A 13,890-nucleotide genomic window follows, 5' to 3' on the forward strand; every position below is an offset into this window, starting at 1 on the left:
TGGACACTAGAATACCTTGGACATTGTAGAATACAGTGGACATTGTAGAATACTGTCGACATTAAAATACTGTGGACATTGTAAAATACTGTGAACACTAGAATACTGTGAACATTAAAATACAGTGGACATTGTAGAATACTGTCAACACTAAAATACTGTGGACATTGTAAAATACTGTGAACACTAGAATACTGTGAACATTAAAATACTGTGAACACTAGAATACTGTGAACATTAAAATACTGTGGAAGCGGCCTCCCGTCACCACAGACCCGGGGCACAATTGGCCCAGCGTCGTCTGGGTTTAGGGAGGGTTTGGCCGAGGGGCTTTACTTGGCTCATCGCGCTCTAGCAACTCCTTGTGGCAGGCCGGGCGCCTGCAGGCTGACTTCGGTCGTCAGTTGAACGGTGTTTCCTCTGACACATTGGTGCGGCTGGCCTCCTGGTTAAGCGGGTGGGTGATTTTTAAAAAGCGCGGTTTGACGGGTCATGTTTCATGGGACATATGACTCGACCTTCGCCTCTCCCGAGCCCGTTGGGGAGTTGAAGCGATGAGACGATCGTAATTGGATCGCTATTGGATATCACGAAATTGGGGAGAAAAAGGTCAAATACAACAACAACAAAAAAAGATTTATATACAGTGGGGGAAAAAAGTATTTGATCCCATGCTGATTTTGTACGTTTGCCCACTTACAAAGAAATGATCAGTCTATAATTTTAATAGTAGGTTTATTTGAACAATGAGAGACAGAATGACAACAAAGAAATCCAGAAAAACGCATGTCAAAAATGTTATAAAATTATTTGCATTTTAATGAGGGAAATAAGTATTTGACCCCCTCTGCAAAACATGACTTAGTACTTGGTGGCAAAACCCTTGTTGGCAATCACAGAGGTCAGACGTTTCTTGTAGTTGGCCACCAGGTTTGCACACATCTCAGGAGGGATTTTGTCCCACTCCTCTTTGCAGATCTTCTCCAAGTCATTAAGGTTTTGAGGCTGACGTTTGGCAACTCGAACCTTCAGCTCCCTCCACAGATTTTCTATGGGATTAAGGTCTGGAGACTGGCTAGGCCACTCCAGGACCTTAATGTGCTTCTTCTTGAGCCAGTCCTTTGTTGCCTTGGCCGTGTGTTTTGGGTTATTGTCATGCTGGAATACCCATCCACGACCCATTTTCAATGCCCTGGCTGAGGGAAGGAGGTTCTCACCCAAGATTTGACGGTACATGGCCCCGTCCATCGTCCCTTTGATGCGGTGAAGTTGTCCTGTCCCCTTAGCAGAAAATCACCCCCAAAGCATAATGTTTCCACCTCCATGTTTGACGGTGGAGATGGTGTTCTTGGGGTCATAGGCAGCATTCCTCCTCCTCCAAACACGGTGAGTTGAGTTGATGTCAAAGAGCTCCATTTTGGTCTCATCTGACCACAACACTTTCACCAGTTGTCCTGGGGTCATAGGCAGCATTCCTCCTCCTCCAAACACGGTGAGTTGAGTTGATGTCAAAGAGCTCCATTTTGGTCTCATCTGACCACAACACTTTCACCAGTTGTCCTCTGAGTCATTCAGATGTTCATTGGCAAACTTCAGACAGGCATGTATATGTATTCTTGAGCAGGGGGACCTTGCGGGCGCTGCAGGATTTGAGTCCTTCACGGCGTAGTGTGTTACCAATTGTTTTCTTGGTGACTATGGTCCCAGCTGCCTTGAGATCATTGACAAGATCCTCCCGTGTAGTTCTGGGCTGATTCCTCACCGTTCTCATGATCATTGCAACTCCACAAGGTGAGATCTTGCATGGAGCCCCAGGCCGAGGGATATTGACAGTTCTGTTGTGTTTCTTCCATTTGCGAATAATCGCACCAAATGTTGTCACTTTCTCACCAAGCTGCTTGGCGATGGTCTTGTAGCCCATTCCAGCCTTGTGTAGGTCTACAATCTTGTCCCTGACATCCTTGGAGAGCTCTTTTTTACAGGTAACAAGCTGCGGTTAGGAGCACTCCCTTTAAGAGTGTGCTCCTAATCTCAGCTCGTTACCTGTATAAAAGACACCTGGGAGCCAGAAATCTTTCTGATTGAGAGGGGGTCAAATACTTATTTCCCTCATTAAAATGCAAATCAATTTATAACATTTCTGACATGCGTTTTTCTGGATATTTTTGTTGTTATTCTGTCTCTCACTGTTCAAATAAACCTAACATTAAAATTATAGACTGATCCTTTCTTTGTCAGTGGGCAAATGTACAAAATCAGCAGGGGATCAAATACTTTTTCCCCCCACTGTATACTCTGGACACTAAAATACTGTGGACACTAAAATACAATGAACATTAAAATACTGTGGACACTGTAGAATACTGTGGACACAAAAATTATTGTGGACACTAAAATACTGTGGACATTTTAAATACAGTGGGTTGCAAACACTGTAAAGTCGTTGTTGTGGATTTGTAATTACAATCCCATGTGTGTTTTGTATCCAAAGTTGAACATTTTAATTGTGATTTATAAAACGTTTATTCATTGTCTATCAGTGCATGTAATAAAATACAGTCTTAGTGCTTTACACAAAAAATAGTTAGAAAATGTTAAAGATAAAACAATACAATTATGATCTTCAAGGTATAATCAAACTTTAGTGTTTGTGGATGATTAATTCAAAATACTTCTTTTTTTTCTTCTAGTGTTTCTACTAGTCACCTGTTGCTTTGGAAACCTGCAAATGCATAACTTTCCCCTAAAACAAAGCAAGAAAAAAAACACAAATTAATACATTTGACAAGGAAAATGTAACAATTATCCTCATAAGAAAGGCTATTACCTCGTAGAACAAGTTTTAGCATTTCGCTGTTGCGGTAATCCCACTCTGGATTGAACAGATGAGGAAGTCTTGAGGGGGAAAAAGATTTAGGGATAGGTTTAAGTGGTGAGGGAAATTCTGTTTTAAATATTAACTTATCATGCACAGGCCAAGTTGTTTTCTAATGATTTACCTTTGTACTGGCGTTTCCTCTTTGGTGATGAAGCTAGAGTAAACCAGAGTAAAATTAGACAGCATTTAATTAACCGGTAGATAAATTGTATTCAAACTACTTCAACTTCAAAAGGTAGAAACATCTCCCTGTCTTCTGGGTTTTCATTTCTAGCCGTCTTAATGTTTGTTTATCTCTCACTATAATACTTACCAAAAAGATCATCAATGAGTCCTTTACACCAGTTCCAGTTTTTCACAGGTTTGCTCATGCACGTCATATAACCTACCACAAAGAGAGGGAAACCTAGCTGATTCCACCCTTGGTAAGAGACAACTTAAATGTGTGAAAATGTATGCATCATAATTACAAGTGCTGAAATGATACAACTATCAATAATAGTAATATGTGAAAATTTGAACCATTATCACAGTGTAGACTTAAATAAATACACAGAGTGTACAAAACATTAGGAACACCTTCCTAATATTGAGTTGCTCCCCACCTTTGTCCTCAGAACAGCCTTAATTTGTCAGGGCATGGATTCTACAAGCAGGGCCAGGTTAATGCATCACCTTACCGGGGGTGAAGCCCGTGGTCCCAGGCCCGTGGGGCCAGGCCCGTGGGGCCAGGCCCGTGGGGCCAGGTGTTTCGAAAGCGGTCCTCAGGGATGCTGATCCATGTTGAATCAAATTGACTAGAGTTCAGCGTTCAACACCATAGTGCCCACAAAGCTCATAACTCAAACTGGTGCGGCTGGCAACTACTACCATATCCTGTTCAAAGGAACTTAAATATTTTGTCTTGCCAATTCACCCTCTGAATGGCACACATACACAATCCATGTCTCAATTGTCTCAAGGCTTAAAAATCCTTCTTTTAACTTTAACCTGTCTCCTCCCCTTCATCTACACTGATTTGAAGTGTATTTAACAAGTGACATCAATAAGGGATCATAGCTTTCACCTGGTCAGTCTATGTCATGGAAAGAGCAGGTGTTCCTTGTGTTTTGTACACAGTGTAGACTTCAGTTAATACGGTCATTACAAAGAATGCCATTTTACTTACGTGAAATATTGTCTTTCATCTCTCTCTCTGCCCTTTTTTCTGTTGGAAAAAAAAAGAGTGTGAATTGGTGGAGTACTCAGTCGTCTTACTATCAGACAGAAACAATCTGAATTCAATAGAAGGGCCGAACAATCCAGGGGAATCTACAGCGCGTTCAGAAAGTATTCACACCCCTTGACTTTTTCCACATTTTGTTGTTGTTACAGCCTGAATTTAAAATGGATTAAATTGAGATTTTGTGTCACTGGCCTACACACAATATCCCATTATGTCAAAGTGGAATTATTTCTATATTATTTAGAGATATTTTTTTTAATGTATTTTTAAGCTGTGATGTCTTGAGTCAATAAGTATTCAACCCCTTTGTAATGGCCTACATAAGTTCAGGAGTAAAAATGTGCTTAACAAACTTATATAATAAGTTGCATGAACTCAATAATAATAATAGTGTTTAACATGATTTTTGAATGACTACTTCATCTCTGTACCCCACACATACAATTATCTACTGTATAAGGACCCTCAGTCCAGCAGTGAATTTCAAACACAGATTCAACCACAAAGACCAGGGAGGTTTTCCAGTGCCTCTTAAAGAAGGGCACACATTGATAGATGGGTAAACATTTTAAAAAGCAGACAATGAATATCCCTTTGAGCATGGTGAAGTTATTAATTATACTTTTGATGGTGTATCAATACACCCAGTCACTACAAACATTCAGGCGTCCTTCCTAACTCAGTTGCCAGAGAGGAAGGAAACCCCTCAGGGATTTCACCACGACGCCTATGGTGATTTTAAAACAGTTACAGAGTTTAATGGCTGTGATAAGAGAAAACTGAGGATGGATCAACAACATTGTAGTTACTCCACAATACTAACATAATTGACAGAGCGAAAAGAAGGAAGCCTGTACAGAATACAAATATTCCAAAACATGCATCTTGTTTGCAACAAGGCACTAAAGTAATACTGCAAAAAATGTGGCAAAGCAATTAACTTTTTGTCCTGAATACAAAGTGTTATGTTTGGGTCAAATCCAATACAACACATCACTGAGTACAACTCTCCATATTTTCAAGCACAGTGGTGGCTGCATCAAGTTATGGGTAGGCTTGTAATAATTAAGCACAGGCAAAATCCTAGAGGAAAACCTGGTTCAGTCTGCTTTCCACCAGACACTGGGAAATTAATTCACCTTTCAGCAGGATAATAACCTAAAACACTCAAGTTGCTTACCAAGAAGACAGTGAATGTTCCTGAGTGGCCGAGTTACAGTTTTTGACTTAAATCTACTTGAAAATCTATGGCAGAGACCTGAAAAGGGTTGTCTATAAATGATCAACAACCAATTTGACAGAGCTTGAAGAATTTAAAAAAGAATGTGCAAATATTGCACAATCCAGGTGTGGAAAGCTCTTAGAGACTTAACCAGGAAGACTCACAGCTGTAATCACTGCCGAAGGTGCGTCTACAAATTAAATACAATTTTAAAAAATCTATGTAATCCATTTTGAATTCAGGCTGTAACACAACAAAATGTGGAATAAGTCAAGGTGTATGAATACTTTCTGAAGGCACTGTACATGAACATTTCGTATATGTGTACATTTATGTAAACATTTTTAAATACAATTGTGTAATGATATAAATGATACGATATCTGCCTTACTCATTTCCTTGATGTAGTTGTCATCTAGCTGAGCAAAGCAGCTTACCATTCCTTTCAAAGCATGGGAGAGCCAACAGCTCACAAAGACTGAAAATATAGAGTATAGAACAATCAGATTTAGCTGATATGAAAATTATAGATTATCTTGTTGTCTAAGTACTTATAGAATACCTTGTTGTCTAAGTACGTATAGAATACCTTATTGTCTAAGTACTCATAGAATACCTTGTTGTCGAAGTACTTGTATAAAATACTGTTGTCTAAATACTTATAGAATACCTTGTTGTCTAAGTACTTACTGAATATCTTGTTGTCTAAGTACTCATAGAATACCTTGTTGTCTAAGTACTCATCAAATACCTTGTTATCTAAGTACTTATAGAATACCTTGTTTTCTAAGTACCCCCACAATACCTTGTTATGTAAGTACTTATAGAATACCTTGTTGTCTAAGTACTCATCGAATACCTTGTTATCTAAGAACTTATAGAATACCTTGTTTTCTAAGTACCCCCAGAATACCTTGTTATCTAAGTACTTATAGAATACCTTGTTATCTAAGTACTTATAGAATACCTTGTTGTCTAAGTACTTACATAATACCTTGTTTTCAAAGTACTTACAGAATACCTTGTTGTCTAAGTACTTATAGAATACCTTGTTATCTAAGTACTTACAGAATACCTTGTTGTCTAAGTACTTATATAATACCTTGTTTATAAAGTACTTATAGAATACCTTGTTGTCTAAGTTCTTATAGAATACCTTGTTATCTAAGTACTTACAGAATACCTTGTTGTCTAAGTACTTATATAATACCTTGTTTTCAAAGTACTTATATAATACCTTGTTTTCAAAGTACTTATAGAATACCTTGTCTAAATACTTATAGAATATCTTTGTTGTCTAAGTACTTATAGAATACCTTATTGTCTAAGTACTTATAGAATACCTTAGTGTCTAAGTACTTATAGAATACCTTGTTGTCTAAGTACTTACAGAATACCTTGTTGTCTAAGTACTTATAGAATACCTTGGTGTCTAAGTACTCATAGAATACCTTGTTGTCTAAGTACTAATTTTCACATTTCTCTTCAGCAACTTGCTAAATAGCAGGCTGATGGACTTTAAAACTGTATGGATGAATCAACACCACACCATCCTAGGAGATAAAACTTAAAATGTGAACTATCACTTTTTAAGGCGATAATAAGTCTGACCTGGATCATCAAAGATCAATGCAGACAACGGGATAATGAACGGCTGTGCCTTATCAATGAGTCTGTCCATTAAACAACCTGCAAGAGAAAGACTGTCTTAAATCAATGATCACCTCTGCAAATATAGAGTACAAAAACACACTTAACAACAGATACAGTATACTGTATACAAACAGACCATCACTTAAAAACAGATACAGTGTATATGTATATATATATATACGTATATATGCACACAAAGACCATTACATAACAAAAGATACAGTCGATATATATACAGACCATCACATAAGGTATACACACTCAGCCACACATTTTATTCACCATCAAAATACTGTACTGACTGCTGAACATCGACTCACCTCCGACTTTGGAGTCTGTTGTCTCAAGCCAGCATTCAAGATAAGCATCTGTCATTTCAGCCATGAAAAGCTCTATGTTGACACAAACAGAGAACTCATTCAATGACAGTTATTCACATCTCCTTATAGTTTAGAATCATTTCTGTCCCTGTCTTAAAAGACCCATTGTCATTATTATGAAAATTATTGACGCATACCGGCATTTGGTTCGACAATTGAGGAAACTTTTGGATTTTGTGCCACTAGAAAACACAGTTCTCATAGTTAGAGGAGGGAATCATTTCACTGTGATAATACTAAACTGTAATGAATCATTACACTGTAATAATACTAAACTGTAATGAATCATTACACTGTAATAATACTAAACTGTAATGAATCATTACACTGTAATAATACTAAACTGTAATGAATCATTTCACTGTAATAATACTAAACTGTAATGAATCATTTCACTGTAATAATACTAAACTGTAATGAATCATTTCACTGTAATAATACTAAACTGTAATGAATAATTTCACTGTAATAATACTAAACTGTAGTGAATCATTTCACTGTAATAATACTAAACTGTAATGAATCATTACACTGTAATAATACTAAACTGTAGTGAATCATTACACTGTAATAATACTAAACTGTAATGAATCATTACACTGTAATAATACTAAACTGTAATAAATCATTACACTGTAATAATACTAAACTGTAATGAATCAATACACTGTAATAATACTAAACTGTAATGAATCATTACACTGTAATAATACTAAACTGTAATGAATCATTTCACTGCAATAATACTAAACTGTAATGAATCATTACACTGTAATAATACTAAACTGTAATGAATCATTTCACTGTAATAATACTAAACTGTAATGAATCATTACACTGTAATAATACTAAACTGTAATGAATCATTACACTGTAATAATACTAAACTGTAATGAATCATTTCACTGTAATAATACTAAACTGTAATGAATCATTACACTGTAATAATACTAAACTGTAATGAATCAATTCACTGTAATAATACTAAACTGTAATGAATCATTACACTGTAATAATACTAAACTGTAATGAATCATTACACTGTAATAATACTAAACTGTAATGAATCATTTCACTGTAATAATACTAAACTATAATGAATCATTACACTGTAATAATACTAAACTGTAATGAATAATTTCACTGTAATAATACTAAACTGTAATGAATCATTACACTGTAATAATACTAAACTCTAATGAATCATTTCACTGTAATAATACTAAACTGTAATGAATCATTACACTGTAATAATACTAAACTGTAATGAATCATTACACTGTAATAATACTAAACTGTAATGAATCATTACACTGTAATAATACTAAACTGTAATGAACTTAACTCACATAACAGGGGCAGGTACTGTTGGAAGAATTGATCTACACAACGGTTGGTCATTTTCCTACACTTGCGGACAACACAACCTGCAACAAAAAACAGGTTAGTTACCAGTAATAATGATTGAAAAGGCCTAAAGACATCAGTTTTGATTTAGGGGAAAAAAATAGAATAATATTAATAAATAAAATAGAATATTATATCACGTATCATTGTTTTGATAATGCATGATGAAAAGACGTATATACTTTAGGATATATAAAACAGCAAGATGATCTAATCAATGATCTATAAATGTATTCTAACTAAGACACCTGACATTGTCCTCCTCACCCTTGAGCTGTTCTGTGGGGGCCTGTCCATGTGTGTCCACACAGGCATTGATACTCCTGGCACATGTCATTTTCATACAGTCTGAAATATATATATCAACATGTTGATGACAACACAATTGAATTAAACTAGCATATGCTTTAGTGTACATGGGGGAATAAAAATGAATAGCTTGGTCCCACATCAGAAAACAGACTGGCACTCAGCCAATAAGGATAATGTTGTTTACCGGTTATATCAGAATGTAGTACTGGAAACTCTATTGCTCCACAGTCACCTGGAAGCCCAGCTAGAGAAGGAATGAGATAGTGAGTTTGTTATATGTGTAACATGGTAATAACATTCATGATCATTTTCTCTTTCACTTTTGAATGACAGTAGAGAGATTTAGTGCTGTTTGAGATGGCAAAGTAACACGGTTCAAACCTCAACCACATATAACAGCTAATGTTTCTCCATGTTTATTATAATTCAGATACAATAGATAAAGCCTTCCCCCCTACTCACAAGGCAGGCAATACGCTTGACCTCATCTTTACTAGATGCTGTTCTTCCACTAATCTCATTGCAACTCCCCTCCAAATCTCCGACCACTACCTTGTATCCTTTTCTCTCTTGCTCTCATCCAACACTTCTCACTCTGCCCCTACTCGGATGGTATTGCGCCGTCCCAACCTTCGCTCTCTCTCTCCTCTTCCATCCTATCATCTCTTCCCTCTGCTCAAACCTTCTCCAACCTATCTCCTGATTCTGCCTCCTCAACCCTCCTCTCCTCCCTCTCTGCATCCTTTGATTTCCTCTGTCCCCTATCCTCCAGGCCGGCTCGGTCCTCCCCTCCTGCTCCGTGGCTCGACGACTCACTACGAGCTCACAGAACAAGGCTCCCGGGCAGCCGAGCGGAAATGGAGGAAAACTCGCCTCCCTGCGGACCTGGCATCCTTTCACTCACTCCTCTCTACATTCTCCTCTTCTGTCTCTGCTGCTAAAGCCACTTTCTACCACTCTAAATTCCAAGCATCTGCCTCTAACCCTAGGAAGCTCTTTGCTACCTTCTCCTCCCTCCTGAATCCTCCTCCCCCCCTCCTCCCTCTCTGCGGATGACTTCGTCAACCATTTTGAAAAGAAGGTTGACGATATCCGATCCTCGTTTGCTAAGTCAAACGACACCGCTGGTCCTGCTCACACTGCCCTACCCTGTGCTTTGACCTCTTTCTCCCCTCTCTCTCCAGATGAAATCTCGCGTCTTGTGACGGCCGGCCGCCCAACAACCTGCCCACTTGACCCTATCCCCTCCTCTCTTCTCCAGACCATTTCCGGAGACCTTCTCCCCTTCCTCACCTCGCTCATCAACTCATCCTTGACCGCTGGCTACGTCCCTTCCGTCTTCAAGAGAGCGAGAGTTGCACCCCTTCTGAAAAAAACCTACACTCGATCCCTCCGATGTCAACAACTACAGACCAGTATCCCTTCTTTCTTTTCTCTCCAAAACTCTTGAACGTGCCGTCCTTGGCCAGCTCTCCTGCTATCTCTCTCAGAATGACCTTCTTGATCCTAATCAGTCAGGTTTCAAGACTGGGCATTCAACTGAGACTGCTCTTCTCTGTGTCACGGAGGCTCTCCGCACTGCTAAAGCTAACTCTCTCTCCTCTGCTCTCATCCTTCTAGACCTATCTGCTGCCTTTGATACTGTGAACCATCAGATCCTCCTCTCCACCCTCTCCGAGTTGGGCATCTCCGGCGCGGCCCACGCTTGGATTGCGTCCTACCTGACAGGTCGCTCCTACCAGGTGGCGTGGCGAGAATCTGTCTCCGCACCATGCGCTCTCACCACTGGTGTCCCCCAGGGCTCTGTTCTAGGCCCTCTCCTATTCTCGCTATACACCAAGTCACTTGGCTCTGTCATATCCTCACATGGTCTCTCCTATCATTGCTATGCAGACGACACACAATTCATCTTCTCCTTTCCCCCTTCTGATAACCAGGCGGCGAATCGCATCTCTGCATGTCTGTCAGACATATCAGTGTGGATGACGGATCACCAGCTCAAGCTGAACCTCGGCAAGACGGAGCTGCTCTTCCTCCCGGGGAAGGACTGCCCCTTCCATGATCTCGCCATCACGGTTGACAACTCCCTTGTGTCCTCCTCCCAGAGTGCTAAGAACCTTGGCGTGATCCTGGACAACACCCTGTCGTTCTCCACTAACATCAAGGCGGTGACCCGATCCTGTAGGTTCATGCTCTACAACATTCGCAGAGTACGACCCTGCCTCACACAGGAAGCGGCGCAGGTCCTAATCCAGGCACTTGTCATCTCCCATCTGGATTACTGCAACTCGCTGTTGGCTGGGCTCCCTGCCTGTGCCATTAAACCCCTACAACTCATCCAGAACGCCGCAGCCCGCCTGGTGTTCAACCTTCCCAAGTTCTCTCACGTCACCCCGATCCTCCGCTCTCTCCACTGGCTTCCAGTTGAAGCTCGCATCCGCTACAAGACCATGGTGATTGCCTACGGAGCTGTGAAGGGAACGGCACCTCCATACCTTCAGGCTCTGATCAGGCCCTACACCCAAACAATGGCACTGCGTTCATCCACCACTAGCCTGCTGGCCCCCCTACCTCTGAGGAAGCACAGTTCCCGCTCAGCCCAGTCAAAACTGTTCGCTGCTCTGGCACCCCAATGGTGGAACAAGCTCCCTCACGACGCCAGGACAGCGGAGTCAATCACCACCTTCCGGAGACACCTGAAACCCCACCTCTTTAAGGAATACCTAGGATAGGATAAAGTAATCCTTCTAACCCCCCCTTAAAAGATTTAGATGCACTATTGTAAAGTGGTTGTTCCACTGGATATCATAAGGTGAATGCACCATTTTGTAAGTCGCTCTGGATAAGAGCGTCTGCTAAATGACTTAAATGTAATGTAATGTAAATGTAATAAAGCCGTTAAGCCAAATGTTACATTGTAATCACTGTAATAGCTTTATGCACAATACTGTTAGAGTAAAAGTGGAATTACCACAGAGTAAAAGGTAATTACAACAGATTAAAAGTGGAATTAACACAGAGTAAAAGGAGAATTACCACAGAGTACAAGTGGAATTACCACAGAGTAAAAGGTAATTACAACAGATTAAAAGTGGAATTAACATAGAGTAAAAGGAAATTACCACAGAGTACAAGTGGAATTAACACAGAGTAAAAGGAGAATTACCACAGAGTAAAAAGAAATTACCACAGAGTACAAGTGGATTTAACACAGAGTAAAAGGAGAATTACCACAGAGTAAAAGGAGAATGATCGTCAGAGTCTCTCTCTGCATGGTTTCACTCAAGTCTGCTCTCAACCTGTTCACATTTAACAGAGATAAATAGATGATTAAATATGAGAATATCTCTAAAAACCTCGATAAAATACAGAGACATTTAAGAAATGAATACCTGATTCAGCCCCTAAAAGTCAGTGTCGTTCGTTGAAAGGTGACAGCGCATATGAGGCTTTTGGTTTCAGTTATGAATTTTACGAATGCGAATGCTGTGGTCATTTGACTAGCTGTATGTATTTTTTACAACCAGTTATCTGCAATTGACTCATATAGGCAGATAAATTAGTGGGATGACACAGCTCTTTCAGTGATTGGTGGGGGACTGTCTGTATCAAAGGAGCATCAAGAATGTTTGTTCTCCTAAGATATTTTTCATCCATCAATATGGCTACCCTTACCTACAGTACCTGCACACAGGTCATTACTTTCTACCAAAGATGGGCTACTTTCCTGTGCAATGGTTCATCCCATTGAGGTATACACTGAGTATACTAAACATTAGGAACACCTTCCTCATATTGAGTTGCACCTCCCCCTTTCGCCTTGAGAACAGCCTCAATTCATCAGGGCATGGGCTCTACAAGGTGTTCAAATCAAATCAAATTGTATTGGTCACATACACATATTTATCAGATGTTATTGCGGGTGTAACAAAACGGGTTGTAAGCGTTCCACAGGGATGCTGGCAAATGTTGACTCCAATGTTTCCCACAGTTGTGTGGATGTCCTTTGGGTGGTGGACCATTCTTGATACACACAGGAAACCATTGAGTGTAAAAAAAAAACAGTAGTGTTGCAGTTATTGACACAAACCGGTGACCCTGGTACCGACTACCATACCCCGTTCAAAGGCACTTAAATATTTTGTCTTGCCCATTCACCCTCTGAATGGCACACATACACAATCCAAGTCTCAGTTATCTCAAGGCTTAAAATCCTTCTTTAACCTGTCTCCTCCCCTTCATCTACACTGATTGAAGTGGATTTAACAGGTGACATCAATATGGGATTATAGCTTTCACCTGGATTCACCTGGTCAGTTTATGTCATGGAAAGAACAGGTGTTAATGTTTCATACATACAGTATGAAATGGATACATTGTAGCAGAGTAGCTGGTGGTGAATGAGTGACCTCTGTCTGTGGGATGGAAGGATGGTCACACTTTTTTATTTTATTTTGTGGAATGATCATTGGGTGTATTCATTACGCATCGCAACAGAAAACAATTACAGTTGAAGAACCAAACGGAAGTAAACAGAGCAAACAGAACTAAACGGGGAGGGACCTACATGAATTTGTCCAATAGAAAATCTTGTTTTCGTTGCAACAGACAAAACGTTTCACTACATAATCGGTGTAATGAATAGACCCATCGTCACAAGCCAGAGGAAAAACATTCAGTTCAATTCAAAAGGGCTTTATTGGCATGGAAAACATATGTTTACATTGCCAAAGCAAAAATAAATAGATAATAAACAAAAGTGAAATAAACAATCAGAAATGAACAGTAAACATTACACTCACAAAAAGTTTAA

At 39.5% G+C, this 13,890-nt stretch overlaps 1 protein-coding gene across 1 annotated transcript; it reads right to left on the reverse strand.

The window, feature by feature from the left end:
* Positions 1-2,486: 2,486 nt before the first annotated feature.
* LOC106566378 (uncharacterized) lies at positions 2,487-12,572 on the reverse strand. The gene is made up of 14 exons (XM_014134340.2): positions 12,470-12,572; positions 12,309-12,376; positions 9,262-9,321; positions 9,033-9,113; positions 8,708-8,785; positions 7,496-7,540; positions 7,299-7,370; positions 6,937-7,014; positions 5,717-5,803; positions 4,047-4,085; positions 3,192-3,263; positions 3,000-3,032; positions 2,828-2,895; positions 2,487-2,743 (listed from the first exon to the last, which is right to left on the reverse strand). The coding sequence occupies exons 2-13, from the start codon at positions 12,349-12,351 to the stop codon at positions 2,843-2,845; spliced, it is 741 nt and encodes a 246-aa protein (XP_013989815.1). The 5' UTR covers positions 12,352-12,376; positions 12,470-12,572; the 3' UTR covers positions 2,487-2,743; positions 2,828-2,842.
* Positions 12,573-13,890: the final 1,318 nt, after the last annotated feature.

This window comes from Salmo salar, chromosome ssa13 (genome assembly GCF_905237065.1).
Source record: "Salmo salar chromosome ssa13, Ssal_v3.1, whole genome shotgun sequence".
Taxonomy (NCBI): domain Eukaryota; kingdom Metazoa; phylum Chordata; class Actinopteri; order Salmoniformes; family Salmonidae; genus Salmo; species Salmo salar.

Bases quoted from the DNA above. Each gene is read 5' to 3' on its own strand.
- LOC106566378 (XM_014134340.2), bottom strand. From the start codon at position 12,351: ATGCAGAGAGAGACTCTGACGATCATTCTCCTTTTACTCTGTG. The intron at 9,114-9,261 runs GTAAACAACATT...TATATATTTCAG, and splicing joins ACTACATTCTGATATAACCG to ACTGTATGAAAATGACATGT. The intron at 7,015-7,298 runs GTGAGTCGATGT...TTTCTCTTGCAG, and splicing joins AACAGACTCCAAAGTCGGAG to GTTGTTTAATGGACAGACTC.